The 22,998-nt window shown below is 39.5% G+C and overlaps 1 protein-coding gene across 1 annotated transcript in view; it reads left to right on the forward strand.

Annotated features, from left to right (window-relative positions):
- The window catches only part of IQGAP1 (IQ motif containing GTPase activating protein 1), a 53,640-nt gene that overhangs the window by 23,650 nt on the left and 6,992 nt on the right, over nucleotides 1-22,998 (forward strand). Inside the window, exons 13-33 of the mRNA XM_084213926.1 lie at nucleotides 187-347; nucleotides 870-994; nucleotides 4,168-4,331; nucleotides 7,008-7,098; nucleotides 8,070-8,231; nucleotides 8,601-8,743; nucleotides 9,095-9,265; nucleotides 10,351-10,434; nucleotides 10,533-10,604; nucleotides 10,690-10,759; nucleotides 11,537-11,745; nucleotides 12,762-12,917; nucleotides 13,132-13,295; nucleotides 14,104-14,328; nucleotides 15,565-15,705; nucleotides 15,789-15,873; nucleotides 18,028-18,260; nucleotides 19,011-19,143; nucleotides 19,519-19,621; nucleotides 21,106-21,241; nucleotides 22,519-22,606. Of these exons, the coding sequence (XP_084070052.1) occupies nucleotides 187-347; nucleotides 870-994; nucleotides 4,168-4,331; nucleotides 7,008-7,098; nucleotides 8,070-8,231; nucleotides 8,601-8,743; nucleotides 9,095-9,265; nucleotides 10,351-10,434; nucleotides 10,533-10,604; nucleotides 10,690-10,759; nucleotides 11,537-11,745; nucleotides 12,762-12,917; nucleotides 13,132-13,295; nucleotides 14,104-14,328; nucleotides 15,565-15,705; nucleotides 15,789-15,873; nucleotides 18,028-18,260; nucleotides 19,011-19,143; nucleotides 19,519-19,621; nucleotides 21,106-21,241; nucleotides 22,519-22,606 (2,916 nt within the window). The remainder of the gene's footprint in view (nucleotides 1-186; nucleotides 348-869; nucleotides 995-4,167; nucleotides 4,332-7,007; nucleotides 7,099-8,069; nucleotides 8,232-8,600; nucleotides 8,744-9,094; nucleotides 9,266-10,350; nucleotides 10,435-10,532; nucleotides 10,605-10,689; nucleotides 10,760-11,536; nucleotides 11,746-12,761; nucleotides 12,918-13,131; nucleotides 13,296-14,103; nucleotides 14,329-15,564; nucleotides 15,706-15,788; nucleotides 15,874-18,027; nucleotides 18,261-19,010; nucleotides 19,144-19,518; nucleotides 19,622-21,105; nucleotides 21,242-22,518; nucleotides 22,607-22,998) is intronic.

The following is a 22,998-nucleotide window of genomic DNA, read 5'->3' on the forward strand; positions in this document are numbered from 1 at the left end:
TTACCTCAGTCTCTTACTTAGTGATCTGGCTTTGTTTATGATACTCACCTTTCTACTTTGTTGTCTTAAAGGATGTCTATTTGCCTTGTTACATGTCTCTTCTGACAGCTACTCCATTGTTTTCTGTGTGCAGCAATAGTTTGTATAGAATGAATAGAATTAATTTGTTGTCCTCTTTGTATGCAGGGTCACCTCACCCATCCAGAACTATCTGTTGCTGTGGAGATGCTGTCTTCTGTGGCCCTGATTAACAGGGCTTTGGATTCAGGGGATATGAACACAGTGTGGAAACAACTGAGCAGTCCTGTCACAGGCCTTACAAACATTGAGGATGAGAACTCGCAGAGGTGAGTAATTCAAGGAATTGCAGCTGTCCTTGATGGTGCATCTGTTCTGCAGCTTCAAGAAGTTTCTGTTCCTTCTCTTAAATTCTACATTATTTATTTCTTACAGTATGGATTTAATCTCTGCTGTCTCTTGCATCTTGTTTTTGTGATTACCGTTTCTTACTGGTCTGATTCCTGTGCTGTCTTTCAGTGCTTTCTTATGGATTTCACATTAAAATCATGCTGTACTACCATTGGGTTGTCACCAGGACTTATGGCGGCTCACCCATTTTCTTTGCCCTGGACTCTTACAAAGTGTTTCAGTGCTTTTTTCTGTTTGGCAATTTTGTCTGTTTGAGCCTACTTCACATTTGTGCTGATATCCTTCACACACACAAGCATTTCTCTTTCTCCCCATTTCCAGTTTCAACCCCCATGTTATGTCTCCCGCTTAGTGTGCAGTTGTCAGTGCTGGGTTGTGTGCTCCCTGAGCAGCTTGTTGCAGTGTTGTGCTTACTGGATTTGGGTTTTGTTTTCTGACAGATACATTGATGATTTGGTGAAGCTGAAAGCTGAAAGAAGTGCAGAAGGAAATGAATTCATCACATGGAATGATATCCAATCATGTGTTGATCATGTGAATAAAGTTGTGCATGAAGAACATGAAAGTAAGTTTTTCTGTTCGATTCATGGTAGACTGATTGTGAGCTTATGAGGAGTGCTAAAATTAGATGTCAATCTAAAAAGTTATTGATTGATTTGTAGTTGTGTCATACATTAGATATCTAGGAAGATCTTAGTTGTGAATTGTGTTCTGTAATATGAAAGTCTTGATTGCAGGACTTTTTGTTGATGGAAAGATCAGGCAGTCTGTTGTGTTTGTGGTATTGATGTCAGTATTTCAAAGCTGTTTATTAATACTTCCAGTGTAAATGTCAACCCTTTTTGGATTGGAAATGCATTGTCTGGTGTCAGCATATAGGATTAGTCTAGAATCTTCTCATTTTGCTTCAATCCCCCAAATTTAAGCTAGTATTACCAAAATCTCTCAATTAGTTGTAGCCTTGTCTTGCAGTGCTCCATCCTTCTTCCTAATTTGTCACATTCAGTAGAAGATATTTTTCTTGAAGTCTTATCCTTTTATTTGATGGCTACTTTTTCCCTGTTCAGGCCTGTTCAGGTTTTCCTCTTCTTCCTTTTATTCCTTTTTTTTTTTTTTAATATGCATTGGTCTTTTTACCTTCCCAGTATTTCATTCCTTGGTTTAGTTGCCAGTAATTTAGCTCCATAATCAGAAGATGTGCAAAAACTCTCCGAAGTTGCAAGTGTCTAACACAGATCACTGGTGATACTCCAGCTCCCTGGGTGTGGGGACACTGATATTTGGGCTCTCACGGTGACCATGCTTCTGAAGTTAATCCTTCAACTGTACTGAGTGCCCTGCAGTCGCACTGCTCAGTGTTTCCCTAGATGGCTTGTTGACCTGGAGCATGGAAGCCTGTTTCTTTGCATTCATATAAAAGGTGCGCTCAAAGAATCACCACTAATGCATTGCACTCACTTACAGGCGTTAGGTTAGTAGTCCCATATTGAAGAGAAAGGAAGAGGTGTAGGATATACATACATATACAGTGCAAGGTTCAACGGGAATTGGAGCAGCCTGGTCTATAGTCTTCTTGGCCTAGTGGAAGGTGTGCCTTGCCCGTGGCAGGGGGGCTTGGAGCTAGGTGATCTTTAATGTCCCTTCCAACCAAACCGCGCTATGCAGCAGGTGTGAGTACTGAAAATTATATACTCATGAAGGAAAAAAATTAATGCTGCAAGCTGAAAATGGTGCATGAGTGTTAATATAATTTCTATGCTTCTAGAAATCCTGCAAGTTTTTTCCTTTCTATTTCTCAGTAGTTTTTATGTTAATAACAGTCTTAGCAGTGATAAAAGACTGGGTCTGAGTGTAATTATGAAAACTTCATCAGAAAAGAAAACTGGAGTAATTCTTCTTGCGCTAAGACAGTATTAGCTGACATAAAATTCAGAGTGGAGATAGAGGAGTCCTTGAAAATAGTACAGTTAAACAAACTTATTCTTTGTTGTGTTCTGTTTCGTATGGTTTAGTTTTGGGGGTTTTTTCCTTGTTTTCGTTAAGGGTTCTTAATTTTTGTTTATGACCAACCCTGAAAACCTCCTGGGTTTGGCACTAACTTTGAAGCCATAATTGTAATATTTATAATTTTATAATATTTAATATCTCAGCAAGGCTTGGAGCTTTGCATCATAAAGGGGGAGAGATTTGTCACAAGAGTGGAGGTGATGATAAAGTTTATGTTGTACACTGAGACAAGCCGGTGTCTTCTGCCACTCCTTGTTGTGTACTTGGTGTGTTGTGTTTCGCCTTGCAAAGCTTATACTCTAGAGAGAATTAACTTTTAAATTAAAAGCTTTCTATCTTGGTTAACTTGTTTTCTGTATCTCCTAATAGACACTGTGTTTCCTATTTGGATCACATAAGTAGATTTGTTTAAACCACACAAACAGGGCACCATGCTGGGGGTGCACACGCAGGTGCTAGTTTTATAGTATCTTTTCTGCGTAAGAGGTTACAGTAGAATTCTAAAAGTCTGTGTAGTCCCAACATCCTGTTTCTTTTAACGCTCCTTGTCCTGTAAGAAAAGCTGCAGGAAGTCCTGTAATGACATAAATTGTTCTCCTGGGGTATTTCCTAATTCTTTGGTCTGCTTCGTATATGCCCTTATGCAAAGATATGTCTATCTTCTCTCTATGAATAACTTAAATTAGTCAGAGAAGGTCCTCCAGCTTTGTGGTTGTATATAAAATATATATTTGTGTGTGCATGTGTGTATGTGTGTATTTTTTTTTCTGTGTGCTTTCTTAAGTTATCATATCTGTTTTTTGATAGAAACCATGCCATTGTTGTAGTGATGCAGTTCTTGCAATGTCCTCAGTATATATTTTTCCCTGATCTCTGCTCCATCCAAATGTAATCTCTTCCCCAAGTTGTTCTACTTTTTGTTTGAACTTCTGTTTTGTGAGTCTTGTGGTGAAGAGTCACAATCTTTGAATACAACAACCAAAGTTGGATATTCCCACACTGATCTCCTTTCTTTTATCTAAAAGACTTCTTTGTTCTGCACTGAACCAAATCATGGTTGGATCCCTCTTTAAGTAGAGAATTGAATCAGGTGAACACTGGGATTCATCTCAACCTTAGTTTTTTCATGATTTTCAGGATCAGTTGCTGTGGATGTAGATTCTGTTTGCATTTAGCTAACTTGTAAGGTCTTTATTTTGCTGAACAGTAAATTTTACTGCACTTGAATAGCATCCACTTCTCTGATAATACAGCTGATACTACATATGTCCTTAATAAAAGAGTTTTCTAAAATACAAGGTTATTGTATTTTTAAATGGTATTCCATGCAGGGCCTTAGTTTCATGTGAAGATTTCTTTCTAGAGAAGCCAGAACCTTGGAATATTGTGAACTCTGTCCATTTGGGCTTTCTAGAAACTCTGAGCTGGGTGTCTGAGGATTTGGTTTTGTCCCTGCATGTGGTCTCCCTGAGGTCTTTTTTTTTTTTTTTTCCCTTTGAAACTTTATTTTTTTTATTGCAGCGCTCAAGAATTATGACTACTTTGGGGGGGAGAAATAGCTTTGGTTTCTTTGCTAGCAAATAATGTTTTCTGTTAAAAATATTGTGGTTTTGAGCTGTTAGTGGATTAAGGAAGGACTAACCTCACTTTTCTTCTGAATCAATGCTTGTGATTATTGTTAACCAAGAATGGAACTTTGTTTTTCTCCTCCCCCTATGCATTCCTCCCTAGGGATTTTGGCAATTGGTCTTATTAATGAAGCTCTGGATGAAGGGGACACCAAGAAGACTCTTCAAGCCTTACAGACTCCTGCAGCAAAATTGGAGGGTGTAGCCCCAAAGGTAGCACAGCATTACCAAGATACACTACTTCGAGCCAAGAGAGAGAAAGCGCAGGTGAGTGCAGTTAAATGCACCTCTTGAAAGACCTTTGCATTAGTGTTACTGTAATGTTACTGGTCTTGAAAGTCAGGTATCAAAATTGGCAATGCAGAGGTGGGCATTCTGCATACCTTCAACTGATCTTAACCAATGAGAAGAGATTTCAGCTAGCAGTGTGAATCCATTAACTGTGGAGATGGGTATAAGGATATTGAGAGCACATGGTGGCTTGCTATAGCTAAACTCCGGTCCCAAGTGAGATACGTATCTTTTTTGTGAAAAAATAATATTCATTATCTGTTTTTGTGAGGAGACCATGTTCATTTCAGGAGTACTGAACTTCTGCTTGCAAGTTTTTTGCAAGCTTAAGTATTGTATTCTAATGTTTTGTGTTAAATGTACTCTTAGGTATAGTTATATATATATGGCGAAAAAGAAAGTTTCTTGAAGCGGAAAAATCTGTAAAGTGAGAAATTAGAAAAAAATATGTGAAACAACATACATGCTGCCAGCAAAATATATATGCTGTTGTTCACCTGATGACACTTCCATAGCTTATCACTTTTTTGAGCAGAAGTTGTCATTAGCCAAGAACTTCTACCTACTTGTACGTAGTTGCAGTTTTCACTAACTGAAAGGTGAAGATGAAGAGAGGAAGAGCAGGTTTCATCTTATACCTTTCATCGAGGTATAAGAAAGGATGACGAGTGCACGTGTGTGTACGCAAGTGATTTTTGGGTAGTAGGGAGAGGACTCTGATTTTTTTTTCCCATATCTATTTACAGAGAAGTAGCAGATGTCTGCTTTCAGTGGCTTGATAGTGTTTTGTTTTCTTTTTTCTGCTGTGGAGCTTATTGCTCAAGTGGCAGTGCACAATTTTGTGTAGAGGCTAAGGTCTAGATTGTGTTGAACATTTTGTTTTTGACTAAAGCTAAAGCAGTGTGATGACAATAGCTGAAAACTGTATGCAATTCTGATGAAAATCATTAAGCAGCTTTCCCAAGGGTCTTGACAGGGTTAATGTTCCTCAGGATCCATTTTGTGCTGAAGCATTTCCTCTCACTGAGTCAGAATTAAACAATGAAATCTTTTTATTCTGTGCTTAAACTTGTGCCAGACTGTGCTGGTAACTTCTGGGTTGGTATGAAAGTACCTTATTTAGGCATAAGATAAATAAAGGGTTTCTCCCAGCAGCATGGGAGTAATTCTAGAAATAGAAAGATCGTATTATACAGTAACAATGTGGGGAAAATGAGCGCAATCTGAAGTCGACTGTTATGAACTAGTGATTTCTGTACCTTGGGGCTGAGAAGGATTATTGTTCACCTGCAGATGTTGTTCAGTTGATTTCTTGATTGGGGAGTGCTGTATCATGCATGTTTCTGATGTGATGAGGTGGGAGAGAAAAAAACAGTAGACTCCATAGTATGTTACACTGTGTGTATCTTGCAGAAAGCCTTGCAGCAGTAAAACTGTAGGGAAGCACAACATGGTTTTGGTAGTCTTCAGGTTGACTTCTGTGGATAGATAGTACAGTAGAGTTACAGTGATGATTCTCCCCCACATCCTGGACAGGAATTTTGCTGTTGCTGGTACTCTTGTGGGACTGTCTGGCTTTCAGATGAAATCTGCCTGTGAAGGTCATGTTAAGCTCTTGAATGAAGTATCATTTAGCCAGTTAGTTTCAGATCTGCCACAACAGTGGTTAAAATATGGAAAGCACATAAGGAAATGTTAATTTTAAGTCTGGCCTTAAAGCTCTTGAATGTTGTAAATAGTGGTTCTTTTGTGCACTGTGATTATTATTCCCTTCCAGAACTAAAGGTTTCCTGTGTTCTGTTTGTATGAGAAAAGTTATGAGAGGGATGGTAGCTGCATCTTAGCATTTCTTTTGGTAGTTACCTACAGGAAACACCAGTGGGCGGAGAGAAGCTTATACTTGGCAACTGCTGGGTCATTGTTCTCTATGTATATTTTGGGACTTGCAAAACACTTGTCCCTTTCCTCCTCTCAAATTTCTGCATGTAACATTAGCTCATTTGGCTAGCAAAGTACAGGACACTCTGTGATCACTGGTCCTTGACAGGCAATCTGTTAAAATAAAGTTTTAAAACATGGCTTTGACTGCTGTGTGTGTGCTACACCTGTCCACAACACAAATGATGCTTTTTGCTTTGTTATTTTGTACAGTTTTGTGAAATTTTGTGGGCACAGAAATGAACAGTCTGATGTGATGTTAGTTACCCAAAGGTTTATTAGTTTCTGCACACAGATGTGCGTCAGCAGCTCCCTGTAGTCCTTTTCTGTTGAAGGACTAACTTCCTGGGAAATCATATACTCTTAGCTAGCATGCCTTTAGGACTAGCTAGTACTAAGTCCCTGGCCTTGTGTTTGCTCATCTTATTAGAGTGATTCCTATTGATAGAATTTCTTGTTTGTTCTGTTTCCTGAGAATTTTTTTTGTCTGGGAGAAAGTATTGAGTTTGGTAAGGCCATAGTAGTCTCTGCCAGGCACAAATCCACATGATGTCCTTGTGCTGGAGTTAGTTAGGAAGACTGAAATACTTCTTTTTTCCTCTGTTATGGAAAACGACTCTATTGGCTGTTTCTGAATATAGGTTATCTTACTTGGCAAAAATAGTGATACTTTTCTCCTGATATTGTATCTTTTTCTTGTTGTATTCTCTTCAGGACACACAGGATGAAACAGCCGTACTTTGGCTAGATGAAATTCAGGATGGGATTCATAAGGCTAACAAGGACACAGAGGAGTCTCAGAGATGTAAGTATTATCACACAGTATTGCAATTAATCCCCCTTACCAGCCAAATACCAGTTATTTAAGGAAATTTGGGGGCTAGAAATGTCATGTAATGTACATGTGGCAAAGGAAACCAAAGAGCCTACAGGCTTCTGGTGCAGGTGTGTTTTTTTGAGGAGTGAGTGTCAGATTCTTCAAATACTAAATTTATTCTATTGTGGGGGGATATGCATTTTTTTCCAGTTTTGCATGTGACCATTAGACTACGCTACCTTGTTGGACAAATCTTTTTCAAATTGTTTGTTGTTTGTGACTAATTGTGCGTGTCTGTGGGTGGTTGGTTAGAAGTGAGAGTGTTCGCGTGCACTATTGAAATGGTGCTTTCTGGTGAGCGTTACCTTTTATTTGCGTGAGGTTCTGTTGTCTTGTCTTGGTTCTCTTAGCTATTACCAGACAAACACATGTTTTTCGGATACACAGAGTACTACACATCAGTGATACTCACCTTTGCTCCTTAACGCAGTTTGCAGGTGGACTGGTTGACCCATTGTGGCATCCCAGTCTTTATAATGATGTTGTTTCTGTCTGCAGAAAAAATTAAGTAATTACTGCTCTGGTTGTTGAAAGGGCCTCTTTTGAGTTGTGACTGGCTCTGCCAGAAGAAACTGTGTTAACTGAAACAGACATCGGAGGAGAGCTGTAACTGGGTGGTAAATCAGCACCATACTAGGACTTTGGGCACACCATTACCTGCTGTCAGGTGCAGTTCCACACATGGTTGGATACTCTGTACTGAAGAGGCTTCTGTACTGCAAGTTGTCTAGATGGTTTTTTATTTATGTTTCATGTTTATGTACACTTAAAATTTGTGTATCTTACATAACAACCCAGCTATGAGGGTGTGTTCATGTTGCCTTGCTCTGTTCTGCCATTCTATGCTTGCTGTCAGCTACTGAGCCCCTGTGCTAACTTGCTTTCTGGTGTTATTCAAGTCTCCCTAGGAATTCTGGCCATTAATGAAGCAGTAGATCGTGGTGATGTTAGCCAGACCCTGAGTGCCTTGCGTTCACCTGATGTTGGGCTGTACGGAGTCACTCCAGAATGTGCTGAGACTTACCAGCAAGAATTGTCAGAAGTTAAGAAAAGGGCAGCAGGTACACCTTAAGTAGCTAAATATTAGTGAAATAAACGCAAGATTATTGTACATGGAATTGGAACTAGAGGTAAAAAAGAACCTGGGAAAAAATGCTGTGTTGTAGATAGCAGCTATGGTTGCTTTGTGAAATAAGTTTTTTTTTTTTAAAAAAAAGAATCTGAATAATATAATGTTCTCCACTCATACAATATGTTGTGCTTAGGTAGCTGTCATATGAGGTCATTAGGGACTCAGAAACAAACATTCCTTTCCTTGTTTGGAGAAAGAAGAATCTGTAAAGTAAATTTCCTGGTTGTAACATTTGTATGTGTGAAAGGTATGACACTTGTCAGTGTTTCAGACTTCTTATTGCAGTTTCTGCTCTTAGGGGGCAATGGCAGTGAGTGGGTGAAACACTGGGTGAGAGGAGGCTATCATTATTATCATAACCTGCGGACCAAAGAGGGAGGATGGGATGAACCAGCAGAATTTGTGCAAAATGACACTCAGCTGTCACGGGAGGAGATACAGGTAGAGTAATAGATTAACACGTGCTCCTTCTCTCGAAAGTTGACGTTCTCACCATTCCCACCCTTAATGCAGCTCTGAGATAGAATGCTTCAATGCCATAGTCATGTTAACACGCTTAGTAACTCATTTGATTTGCTAGGCATCATCAGATTGTGTGCGTCACAACTCCTTGTCCTATTTCATAAAAATTTATCCTGTCACTAAAAGAGTACAGGACCATGATGTCACTGTTTTTCGAAAGACAACTTTGGAGTTTCTTGTAAGCACAGTGGAGAAAGCTGATGTAACATCCTTTTTCTTGTACTTACATTTTCTTTTCTGGCTTCTCTTCCTATCATAACATTAAATCAGAGCACTATATCTGGAGTCACTGCAGCATACAACCGGGAACAGTTGTGGCTTGCAAATGAGAACCTGATTATGAAACTTCAGGCTTGCTGTCGAGGGTATCTTGTTCGCCAGGAATTCAACTCAAGAATGAATTTTTTGAAGAAGCAAGTCCCAGCAATCACCTGCATTCAGGTAGTGATACCCTTTAATTCTGTTTGGAACTTGTACTCCGCAGTTGTTTTCCATACACAAGCTTATTAACAGTTTTTGTTCAATTCAAGTAGTTACAGCACACAGTTGTCTTTGCCTCATATTGTAACTTATGTAAAACATTTCCTTCTCCAGTGAGTTTTGGTATATTGTTTGCTTTTAGGTGTCATATATAGTCAATCCAGTAATCACATAGAATTGGAGAGAGAAAAACTTGTTTGAGGAAGCTTTAGCAGTTATTTTTTCACACGTTTCAATGTTTCGGGAATAAGGAAATATGAAGTGTGTTGTATGTGTTGATGGTGATAGTACCATGAGATGCATTGCTGCTGTGAGTCATCATGAATTAAAGAGAAACTACATGGTCTTCAGTATTCTTGCTTCTCTTCGAATTTTTCCAGGGATTTGGGGGATTGGGGATGTGAAGGTGATAGTTGGATAATTCAGCATGAAATTGGGTGCATTTACAGGACAGCCACAAAAAAATTCTTCCCTGGTGTTGTAACTGAAATGTGTGCAAATGCAACAGTTGCTTTGCACCCTATTACCATTTTATTATTTCAGCAGTATATATCCAATTGTTTCTACCTAAGTAGCGGATACTCTGCCTGTATATTTAACAAAACCTCCACATCCACTCCCAGCTCATTAAAATAACACACTCTCCCTTTAAGTGTAGCCCAACCCCTTGCCTGACTTCTCTTCCCAAGTGTGGATGGCAGTGGGACCGTTGGGAAGGCTTAAACCATTGTTCTCAGCAGTAGCAGCAGCAGCTAACACATGATCCTCATGTAGAACAGTTTCTGTCAACTTGACTGTTTCACTGTATCCTTGACCCCCTAACTGTGCTTCAGAGGGCCCAGGTGTAATTTCAAGTCTCTCATGATTACATTTGGAAAATAGTTAATGCTTCACACAGTGTATCTCTCGATAAGACAAGCATGTCTCCTTCATGTTTCATTTAGCCAAAAGGGCAGTTGAAAGCTGAGGAACACAAAGAAGCTCAGATTAGTAATTACTTCTGTTCAGTTAGAAAAGTAAAGTGAATATGCCTGTTTTGTTTTCAGTCCCAATGGCGTGGCTACAAGCAAAGGAAGGCATATCAAACCCGTTTGGATTACCTACGCGCACAAAAGGACCAAGTAGTAAAGGTAGTGCAGGTTCTCTGCTGACTGTTTTGGTAAGCCTTTGGGGTAGTGAACTTTGTAGATAAGTTTTCTATCTGAGTGTTTTGGTTACCCTTCAATAGATTCAGTCAATGACCAGGATGTATCAAGCCAGAAGACGTTACAGAGATCGTCTGCAGTATTTCAGAAACCACGTAAGAGGCTATCTTGTATTCTTTACCTGACTTCGGTATTCTTTCCAGAATGATGTCAAGTGGTTTTTTGTTTCTTAAATCCTAGATAAATGATGTTGTAAAAATTCAAGCCTTTATTCGAGCAAACAAAGCCCGAGAAGACTACAAAACCCTCAGTAAGTATTGCCAAGAGGATAAAACTGCTGTGGCTCGAATTATAGATTCCTAGAAAAGATTCCCCAACTCTCTCTGCCTGTCTCCATAGGAGAGATGCTCCAGCCCCTGGTGATCTTTGTAGCCCTCCTCTGGACTTGGTCCTGCAGCCCCACAACCTTCTTACTATGTTGGGGGCCGCAGAGCTTAACACAGTACTCGAGGTGGCGTCTCATTAGAGTAGAGTAGAGGAGGAGAATCACCTGCCTTGACCTCCTGACCACACTGCTTTTGATGCAGCCCAGGATGCAGTTGGCTTTCTGTGCTGCAATTGCACATTGCTGGGTTATGTCAAGCTTCTTGTCAAGCAATGTGATATTGGCTGTGTGATCTATAACGTCAAGACACTTTTGAGGAGCAGTTGGGATGAAGTTGATAGGGAAGTGCAGGGAGTAGGTAGTTTTTGAGGCTGAAGGAGAAGTTGATTCTAGCTGCCTTTTTTTTTTTATTTTTCCTGCTGAAAAATAGAACTGTAGCTTTGCAGTTAGCTCTGAGACTGTGGACTACCCTATGCTAATACTAACTTTGTTCTTGATTTTGCTAATACTGATTTTGTTCTTGATTTAGTTCTCTTACAATTTTCTCAGAACAGGAGAATCAAAATGTCTGAAGCTGTTTAGACAAGATGGTACTAATTTGACTCTGGGTGCTCCTTGATGTGCTGTTTAAACATAGATAAGGCATATATTTACTTCTGTCTGCCATCCCCTAGTGTTGTCTATTTTCTTGCCTGTTTTTAGTTAATGCTGAAAATCCACCTATGGCTGTGGTTCGGAAATTTGTCCACTTGCTTGATCAGAGTGACCAAGATTTTCAGGAGGAGCTTGAGTTAATGAAACTGCGTGAAGAAGTTGTAACCTTGATCCGATCCAATCAGCAACTGGAAAATGACCTCAATCTCATGGACATCAAAATTGGTTTGCTAGTGAAAAACAAAATTACATTGCAGGTAAGAAATGTGCTGTTGGGTGACCAGCTACACGTAGAATTGAGCCCACTGGTAGTTAGCATGGAGAACTCCAGTACTCAGATGTTGGTTGCTCAGGCCCAGTGGAAAACATTTCCCCTGACTTAGTTTTCACTCCCAGTATGTTCTTAGTTAATTCTACTAATTTAGTATGTATCCCTAGAAAGAAAACTGTAGGAGGAGAAGAAACAACTCCTGAAGCCAAAAAGGCAGCAAGACTGTCTTGACCTAACAAATGTAACAGGTTTTGTATTGAAAGGCTTTGAGACTCTTTTTTGTTGCTCCTTTGGGGCTAAACAAGTCACATGCCACAAGCTTTCAGCCAGGGGGGTGATTTTGGAGGCAGGAGACATGCTTGTGTGGCTTGGTTGCTTGTTGGTTAAAGGAAGTGCGCTCTATCTAAGCTTGACTGGTGTAATTAATTTAAAAAAAAAAAAAAGCTCTTGCTGATACAGCATTGTCTTTTCTTCAAGCTAAAATACTGGTCAGCTTTTCATGTGGTCCTGAATTCATTACACTAGGCTTCTCTGAGTGCAAAATCTCAATTGGTGTAGTGAAATTTATCTTAGAAGGAAGCTGCAGCAGTTGGGCTGATGATTGCAGTGAAAACTGCCATTGCTGTCAGAGTATGGGGAGTTAGTGAGCTAGGTGAATATGGAACAGTATTTGTAAACTGTAAGCCCAGTTTAAAAAAGGAAAACATTTCCAAGTGTCTTCAGAATGCTACCAGCTCTGATCATAATTGCTACCAACAGTGACTGATCCTTCTAGGGTTTCAGACAAATTCACAAAGTCAGCAACAAAGCAGAACATATACTTCCAGTTGGAGAAACTGATGCCATGGCAAACAGTGCTTCACTTTAATCGCCCCAGGCATTCCTTGACCCTCCATTTCCACATCCAAGAGAAGTAGCTCTCTCAAGAAGATGCAACTGTTTTCCAGTATTTCTTGTTTAAAACTTCTCAGAGTGAAGTCTGTACCTGTTCTTTCTTTCCAGGATGTTGTTTCTCATAGCAAAAAACTTACCAAGAAGAACAAGGAACAGCTCTCTGACATGATGATGCTGAACAAACAAAGGGGAGGTTTGAAAGCATTGAGCAAAGAAAAGAGAGAAAAGTTGGAAGCCTATCAGCATTTGTTCTACCTACTTCAGGTAGACAACTTCTTACACTGCTCGGTAACCTTTTGTCATAGAAGGTGATATGCCTTAGCACAGTCTTTACTTGTGCACTGTAGTTGTCATAGAAGCAGTAAGGTTGGAAAAGACCTTTAAAATCAAGTCCAGCCAGCAACTGTTTTGAGCCACCTTAGTTTTTAGCAGCAGCAGCGGAGACATGCACACTAAGTAATTTTTCTTGTTGTTGTAGACTAACCCAACCTACTTGGCCAAGCTGATTTTTCAGATGCCTCAAAACAAATCCACAAAATTCATGGATTCTGTCATCTTCACGCTGTATAACTATGCATCCAATCAAAGGGAGGAATACCTGTTGTTGCGACTTTTCCAAACAGCACTGCAGGAAGAGATCAAGTATGTGGTAGCATACGGCACATTCTTGCTGTTGAATCAGTTTTGGCAGTTCCTGAAAATGATGCACCTTTTCATGTGAAGTCTAGTGCTTATATGCAGATAATGCTAATCTATCCCTTCACTTTTCCCATTTCATATCTATTAATGTAGTCTATCAAAGGAGAAACAAGTATGTCCAGCGAAGATGGAGGCTTTTCACTTCAATCAAGATTTCAGTGCTCAACATGGCAGCTACTTCTGATCTAATGCAAAGTCATTCTAAAATTCAGTCTAATCTCAATTCTCCAGTGTCTGATTATAAATATGTCCAACAAACTGCAAACTCAGGCTTTAGGAGCCAGGAAGAGAGCTAAAATCTAAGCTGTCTGGATTTCCAAAAGCTAATGAGAAGTCTGAAATCTCTGTTGTTCAGCATTTCTATTTCCTGTCAGTGTTAGAAACTGGCTGTCCTCAGACATGTTTTGTTGGATTGGTTAGGCCTAGGAGGTCAGTGTTACATGATTTACGTGACTGTAGCTCAAAGTGTGAGTTTGAGTTACATGACTTTACAATGCAGAGTGGCACAACTTGCTGTGAGGAAGAATATGCGATGAACTTTTTGAGGAACTACCCTCAAGCATTTTTGGGAATGCTTTTTAAGCATGAAGATGATATATGCCCTGAAACAAATAACAACTTCTAAAAAATGTGTGTGTCTCCCCCCGCCACCCCACCCCCAAAGTTATGCTTGGAACAGTAGTCCAGGGAAACGTAGGCAGTGACAGAGTTATGCATGCCTAAAATTTCATATAGATTCTTTCTTCTTCAGATCAAAAGTAGACCAGATACATGAAATTGTGACTGGGAATCCTACTGTTATTAAAATGGTGGTAAGTTTCAATCGTGGTGCCCGTGGTCAGAATGCCCTGAGGCTGATCCTTGCGCCAGTTGTGAAGGAAATCATCGATGACAAGTCACTTAATATCAAAACTGATCCTGTGGATATTTACAAGTCTTGGGTTAACCAGATGGAGTCTCAAACTGGAGAGGCCAGGTATGGGACCTGTTAAAACTATTTTTCTAAACATTGCTTAGCTGCTTTGCATTGCTCAGTTAGTCATTCAAAACCATCCTTGGCTCCACTGCATGCGTTTGTCCAACTGTCTCGTCAAGACAGCTTTCATCTGAGAGTTCTAAAGTTCTTACTCTGGTTATGGTGCTGAGAGTATTGAACAGGAATGTCATTAAATTATGGAGAAAGTCGCGCTCTTCGGTGTTTTCCTATGTTAACTCAAGAGTTAGCTATGAGATGCCCTCTAACCTAAAATAATGTATTGTAAGAAAATGTATTTGGGAATTGTTTCCATGTCAGTCTCTGCTCATGTCATGCTTGGCCTGTGCAAACAGGTACTGTTCTCAAGCACACAAAGCCGCTCTTGCTGGCAGAAAGCATCACGTTGCGTTTAATTCTCCTTTAATTCTCCTCCTAACATCTTTCTAATTAATATCAGCCATTGATGACAATTGTATTGAGCTATGTGATTTTGTGTCATTCTGGTTTCTTTTTCTTCAGTGGTTGTGATTTGCTAGAACTTGAGGATTCTGTTTTGTTGTTGGAGTTTCTTAATGTACTTAAAAAAAAAAAAAAGCAAAAGCTATACAGATTAATGACTTCCTCCATATCTAAAGCAGTCATGTACCTTTGCACACTTTATGCAAAATTCTGGATATGGTAAAAATGGAAGTGATGATGTGCATTCAGATTCTTCTCTATACATGTGATTTAGGATACACCTTTATGAATTACCAGCTTCATTTGTCTGTGTTCACTGGAATACTATGCAATAGTTTCAGCTGATTGAAAAAAGGAGAAGTATTACTTCAGCAGCTTGTTATATTGATTTTATGGATGCTGCTCCGCTTGTGTCCAAGTTTTCATCATGTTAATACTCAAATGTGTAGCTTTCATTTTCACCAATTCACAGTCTGAAGTACCACAATGTATTATTTATGGTGCTTTTTTTCCCTGGTGTGTATGCTGTAAAAAAGATTCAATTTTGAGTTAGCTGGGTCTTTCTTTCTTTCTTTAGGGAAAGTAAAGGAAGTAAAAGCAAAAGAATTTCAGTTCTGATGGTGCCAAACAGGTTAATTAAAGGCACTTTTTGCAGCGAAGTAAATATAAATTTCTGGTTTTGGCAGCGAAGTGAATACGTTTCTGTGTCAGGCTATACGTTCTTGAAGTACTAGCCTGAGTAATACTCTCCTTTATATGTCTGACTTTTTCAAATAGCAAACTGCCGTATGATGTTACTCCTGAGCAAGCCCTAAGTCATGAAGAGGTGAGGACGCGCCTGGATGCCTCTATCAGAAACATGAGGACAGTGACAGACAAGTTCCTGTCTGCCATTATTAGTTCAGTGGACAAAATTCCGTGAGTCTGATGCACCACTGTTATCCCTGAGAAGTTGGTGGTGCTGCTTGCAGCAGTCTTATTTGACCTTTTCTTTCTCTCAGGTATGGAATGCGTTTCATTGCCAAGGTCCTAAAGGACTCCCTGCATGAGAAGTTTCCTGATGCTGGTGAGGATGAGCTTCTGAAGGTGAGGATCTATACACCTTTGTGAATAATTGTCAGCCAAGTTGGCTGTGGCGAGCACATCGCATTCTTCTCTCTTGTTAGGTGTATGTGTGGAGAGGAGCACATGTAAACCTATTCATTTACCTCTACAGATAAAAAAATATTTCACATCAGGCTAGTCAGCTTCATACACGTCGCTTGAGATGTAATACATTGTTTAGAAGGAAGTATTCTGATGCTTCTGTTTTGTTTTTAGTATCTTGGACATTTGGACCTTTAGGTTTCTTGACCTGGGGTTTACTGTTGCTCCTGGAAAGTAAACCTTGGGTTAACTAGTGTGGTCACTGACTGCTGCTCCTTCCTTAAAGAGACACGTTAAAAAGTCTGTATGCCAAATTCCTAATGCCCCATCTGGAACACACTGGGATATTTTGATGGCAGTATGTAGAATCGCTTCCCATGATGCCTGGTCAGTTTTGTATTTTGCATTTCAGTTGGAGAACTAAAAGGATCCTAATATTAGTTGCTCTTAGATGACTACAGCATTGGGGTTTTCATTGAAATTTCTTTGGTTTTGTGGCTTCTGGTAAACTCTGAATTTATGCCCATGGATGCATTGCTTTTTAATACAATACAGTTTGGTTATTAGAATACTTGACAACGTCTCTAAGCTTCTCTGCCTCTGCTTCATTACAAAATAATTACCAATCTGAATGCTGTTTTCTTCTCTCTTCTAGTTCTGTGCTTTCCCATTCTGAGGCATCGGTTCTTTCTATGCAGGTGAATTAATTTCTTCCATCTGTAAATTTAGGTGGAAAACTGCAGGTTTTGTTAATCCTTGTGGAAATAATGTAACTGTACACATGAAAGTCAAAACTGCAGTTGCGTGCAATACCTACCTGTAGGGTTTTTTTTAGCAACTGAAGATACTCATATAATATACTGTTCTTTTTGCCCCACAAGTTCAAATGTCATTAATTAAATTTCTTTCATGGATGTTTTTCTCTTTTTACTGGCATTAAACAGACTGTTAATGGTCAGCAGACTGTTAACATCCCACAGCATAGTTTGTGAGAGTACAGCAGAGGCTTGCATAAAACACTTGTCCAAACATGGCCTCACTGAAACCAGTTATTAATTTCTGGGACTTAGCAATGGCTAGGTTTTTTCTCTGTTTTCAACTGTTTGTTCAGACCCCAGTCTCTTCCATGACTTTTAGTCACATAAAAAGCAGGTGAAGCCAAGGTTCAGTGACCTGGCCTTCTGCAAATGAGCATGTGGTGAGAGAGCTTTTGCTTTAAATGAGCACAGTGATTTAATACCTTTCCTTGCTAGAATTACTTTTGACAAAATATCCAGCACAGGGTAGAAGAATATCGTGGCCATATGGATAATGTGATAGTCTCTATTTGTAGTTCTTTGAAATATACTGCTGTTTCCATTTGACTAGGTAAATTGGATTTTCAAGCATCCAATGCCATTTGTTTTCTGTACTTCTGATTTTCTTACTTCTGGATTAAATGGTTTCTCACTAACTATGGGTCTGTGCCTGAATATCTTGCTGGCTTATAGAAGAAGGCTTTTATTCTGAAAGAGAGAAGGGCTTTGGACAAGAAATGGAAAATAATTTCCTCGATTTACCTTCTTGGTGTGCCATTCTTCCTCTCTATTTTTGCTTTGTCAGAGATGGCGGCCAGTGCTTTATGCTTCTTTAAAAATTGGCTCTTGTTCCACACTGAAACTTCATTATGAGATTCCTCTATACCGTGGTCATTCTGCCCTCTGTTAGGCTAATTCAGTTGCATTTAATTCTCCTGACAGATTCTCTCATGCTCAAATCAGTAGTTCATTGGTAACGTATAGTATCTCCTATCTGTACTTTTTTGTGAGTCGGAGTTCTAAATCCTAATGCATAGGAATATCTACTGCTGTATTGTCCTGTGACTGATAGTGCTCAGGCTTTCCTCTCTGTTGACTGCCATATTGCGTCTCTATGATATTGGGTTTTTTTAACACTGTAGATCTTTTGGGATGGTGTGTGCTTCCGTACAGCAGAACCTTTGTGTTGGAAAGAGGTTTACAAGGAAATAATTTATCTAAACACAGAGTAGTTTCAATAAAATTTGATTGGGTCCTGTACTTTTGTTTATTGATACATTTCTTCTTTCTTTCCCAGATTGTTGGCAACTTACTCTATTATCGCTACATGAATCCAGCCATCGTCGCACCAGATGCATTTGACATCATCGACCTTTCAGCTGGAGGTCAGCTGACGACAGATCAACGCAGAAACCTCGGTTCCATTGCAAAGATGTTACAGCATGCTGCATCCAATAAGATGTTCATGGGAGATAATGCCCATCTAAGCATCATTAATGAATACCTATTGCAGTCATACCAGAAATTCAGGTAGAAGACCGTAGCTAATTAAGTTGGGAAGTTTGTCAGAGGGTAACATTGCAAGTAAAAAGGGAAAACAGTAAATTTAGAATATGGAAAATTCTGTCTCTGTCAAATATGCAGTCTATTTAATATAAAAGGGATTTCAGTCCAGACTGCCAAAAGCATCAGTGACAATGGCAGATAAAATGTGTGCCTGGAATTTATGAACAATGGATTGTATGTTCATGAGATTGCAAAGTCAAGAGTTTCAAGCATCCAAAAGAAAGGTTGCTTTTGCACGTACTTATTACAGTACTTTGGATGTGACATACATTCTTCTGTCCTATGTGAATCCTAGTTGCACATGAAAATCTAGTGGTGATCAGGAATAAAGCGGGTTGGCATTTAGCTATTCATGTAGTTGAAATAAGCTTTTGTTCAAGGATTGTCGTATCTCCTGTGTTTTGGAAAAAAGGTAACCAGAGGTAGTTGGGGGCAAAGGATGATAATGCGGCGGAGGCAGGAGAATGAGGTCACTGAAGGCAGTTCTGTCAATTCTGAAAATGAGCAAATGTCAACATGGCCAGTGTCAATGACTGAATTTACTAGGTTGCTTCTGATGTGTTAAACTAAAGCTGCAAACTGTAGTATGCCATAGTGTACCATAGTTTAAAGAGGAGAGTCTATGCTTGAAATTGTCATGGGGAGGTGATACTCTTGACATATCACATGACTCTCGGAGTCATACTGAGTGTTCTCTCCTTCTTTGTTCTGAAGACGTTTTTTTCAGGCTGCCTGTGAGGTTCCCGAATTGCAGGATAAATTTAATATTGATGAATATTCAGACTTGGTGACTCTCACTAAACCAGTAATTTATATTTCTATCGGTGAAATCATCAATACACACACTGTAAGTATGCATTAGTCACAGTTGCTCCTTATAAGCAGTCTTTGTGAAGAAAATTCTGCTTCTGTCTGAAACACAAAAGTACCAAATACAAGGCTGAAAGTTGTCATGATTGTAGTTTGTGAGAGCTTGCTGGTTTATCGAATCAAGTAATTTAGGTATGGCTTCACTAAGTTTCTTTGAAAAGCATTTGAGTATTGTCACATTATTGTCACAATATTGCCAATATTGTGATATTGACACAGCTCTGAATATTGACATTGCTGCTTTGGAGTTCAGTGATTTTCTTCTAAAAGATACCAGCCTAAAGTAATGAAATTCTACTGTCTAGAAAAGGATATATTGTTAAAACATATTTTTTTTTTTCTGTTCATCTAGTTGCTCCTAGACCATCAAGATGCAATTGCTCCTGAGCACAATGATCCAATTCACGAGCTGCTGGATGATCTCGGAGAGGTTCCTACAATTGAGTCCTTAATAGGTGGTCTAGTTTATTCTGCTAAAGTAATACGTGATATTACCTGAAATGACTTAAAGTGCAGTAAAGAAACAGTAAGAAATCATCACAGGTCCTTCGGGAGGATGTGCTCTTAAAAGCTCCAGCAGACTTGTTGCAGTATATTTTCTCTGCATAATTTACTGCCCTGAAAAAAACAGGGGTTCTTTCTCTTCTCCCCACCCACCTCACCTCATCCCATCCCACTCTAGAAATTTCTAGAAGACAGATGGATATTGACATATTTTCTTTGTTCCATTACACTGGAGCCATTTCTCTGTGCTTGTGTCCCTGTTGCAGCTTGTTTGCAAGGATCCGTCCTTACTGGAGATCTGTAGGTATTCCTTTCAGAGTGCAGTTATAAATATATTAAATAGCATGTGTTCCTTTAAGAGTCTTTGGCATGTGGACAGGTAACATTTTTTCCCTCCTTTAGAGCTATTTTCCATAAGGAAAATAGAATTTTATCCTCTTCTGGTTGGGGGAAGAAGGAGCTAGCACTACTAATCTGTGAAACTGTTCTGGAAACCTGAGACACAGTTTACTGCTTCAGGATGTAACACATACTGGAAGGATGCACAGGTTTTTCTCCTTCATTGGTTTCTATGTTGCAGTTATTTGAAGTTTCTAGTCTAGCAGAGGGGAGGGAGGCAAACCAGGCACAGTTTTTGGAGAGGATGCTCTGACAGCAAACAGTAACCTTGAAGCTGCTAGGTCAGAAAGGTTAGAACCTTCTAAAGGAGTGATTGCAAGCACATTTTCTTCCAAGTGCTGGCAGAGAACTGTAAGAGGCATTATCTGAACAAGCCGACCATGGGTTTAGCTAGAACTTGCCCTCCTTCCCCATTTCATTTCTCCTGTGTGCATTGTTTCACTGTGGCTAATATGTCAGATCTTTCTGTAGCCCTTTAAAAAATGGGGGTAAGGTACCAACTATTGTTCTGTGGAAAGTTTATATGCGGTTAGGGCAAGAAAATTTCTTTTTGATGGGATAGCTTACTTTGTTCAAGAGATGATGATGACAAGCTCAGTTGTTAACAAGTTCTTTGCTCTTAGCTTGAAACATGCATTTTGATGAGGACGTGGATATATGGGCATCATCACATTTTTGTTTTCTACTTTTGGTAGTTCAGCCACTCTTCTCAGTGAGATGCTGAGATACAGAGTGGAATGCATGTAAATCTTTAAGACCTGCAAAGTGGTGATTTTGTGGTGCTTTTCTGGCCAGTGCATTCTTTCAGATTTGTTATGAAAAAGTCTGATATTCAAGATATAGTCTGATGCACTCAAGAAAGTCTGATATATTCAAGATGATGTCTTTAAAAGTTGGTTTGGGTTTTGAAGTGTCCTTTGGACAGTATAGGAAACAGTTTTTCTGGGTCTGTAATTTTTCTAGGGAAAAATTACAGTCCTAACAGTCAAGAAGGTAAAGAATGTGATTTAATCTATAAACTCTCTCTGCTTGGCAGGGGAAGGTTCTGGCAATGTTAATGACCCCAACAGGGAAATGCTAGCAAAGACTGAGGTTTCTCTCACACTCACTAATAAATTTGATGTTCCTGGTGATGAGAATGCAGAGATGGATGCAAGGACAATTCTGTTGAAGTAAGTAGGAGGTAACTACCTGGTATGTTACTCAAAAGAAGGAGCAACTGGAACTTTACCAGTTAATCGGCATGTGAAAATGAGAGAATTGAGGCATAATTTAAGGAAATGTGGGGGGACTGTTACTCCAAATACACTGAGATTGTAGCCATGTCTTTTTCCATGCTGTGGCATGAGTCTTACTTGATGAAGACTAATAGCCTTTCTGAGAAGCATAGGTCTTATAACCTAATGGAAAGACAGCAGTGGACTGTCAGGGATTTTATTATTGCCAGAATCTTTATTCTGGAAAACTTTTAACTTACAGTGACTCTTGCCTAGTTTTAAGCAAATCCCTATTGCTGAGATGTACAGAGCAGTGACCTGACATTCAGTTGCATGTTTACCTCCTCTGATGCATTCCTGCTCAGATGCTAGATAGTTTAATTGAAAAATCTTTGGTCAGCATGTACTTGGCATAGGCAGACAAATGATCTCCCACAAGATGATTTTGTCCCCAAAAATAACTTTAACCTGACTTCTTAAAAGATACATCAGTATTTTCCTACCCACCAGACAAAGGTGACATTGATCAAAAGTAAAGATTTACCAGCTGCACTGGTAGTCATTTAAGTTGTGGATGATGAGGAAGGTACGTATGTGATGTAGTTTGTGTGATTCCAAAAATAATTCCAGCTGGACTGCAGAGATGCTATTTGGTTTTATTGTGTGGCTTAAGGACAGAAGTGCTTCAGAGTGGACACTGACTGCGATTAAATCTCAGCTCAAATCAAGGAAATGACCCTGTCTATTGCCAGGTTGGAGTTGAGATCTGCCTGTCTCCTGTGCACATAAGAAAATAATCCTTCTGAGTTTTTTGATGCATGCTTATGGATGGATAATACTATAGAGCTTTTCTGGTTGCACAAATGGGACGTGGCTGCTACCTGCGTTATCGTTCACCTTGAATGCAGTTTCTGTGGTCTATGTGGCAGTACTGGGGCTACCTTCTAATATATGGGATAACCTCCTTGCTGTTTGAAGACGTTTTGGGGAGCAAATTGTGCATATTACAGAGAGGAACCTTTCGAGGAACCGGTTTCCAATAACGCGCTATCCAAAAAGTAAAGTGCTTCTCAGGGTTCTGGTCTGGTGTAGCCTATGACTACCTGAGTGCTTATCCAGTAATAATCTGACTTTAAATAAGTCAGTAACATTGGTATTGTTGCAGAATGGAAAAGTAATAAAGTTTTTTTTGTTTACAATTTTTTCTCCTATTATCCTTGATCTCTTTGCAGCACAAAACGTTTAATTGTTGATGTAATCCGCTTCCAGCCAGGGGAGACGCTGACTGAAATTTTGGAAACTTCAGCTACCTCAGAGCAAGTATGATGCTGTTTGTCTGTGCTGGTTTTAGACTTGGAAATCATCATCTATCTAGACATATGTGGGATTCTCTGTTTAGGTATTGCAGTGAAGCTGTCTCCACTGATGATGGAGCAGGGTGTTATGATAATCAGGAGGGTGTACAGTGGAAGTAAATTGTACGTGTGAATCTTACTCCTGCAGCAGTATCTAGAAACTGTTTATGTAGAAGACCGCTTTAGGTGATAGGTAGGCTTCTCCTAGTTCCCACGTGTAGAATGTGTCATCAAAATGTGTTCGTTCGAGTCAGTATGGGAATAGCCAAGCAAAAGTCTTTATCCTGTGTTATGCCAGAGATCAGACAATCTGTTTCTGCTTCTTTTTGACTCCTTGCAATTGATTTGCTTATGAAC

The sequence above is a fragment of the Fringilla coelebs genome, assembly GCF_963513975.1.
Source record: "Fringilla coelebs genome assembly, chromosome: 12".
NCBI lineage: Eukaryota > Metazoa > Chordata > Aves > Passeriformes > Fringillidae > Fringilla > Fringilla coelebs.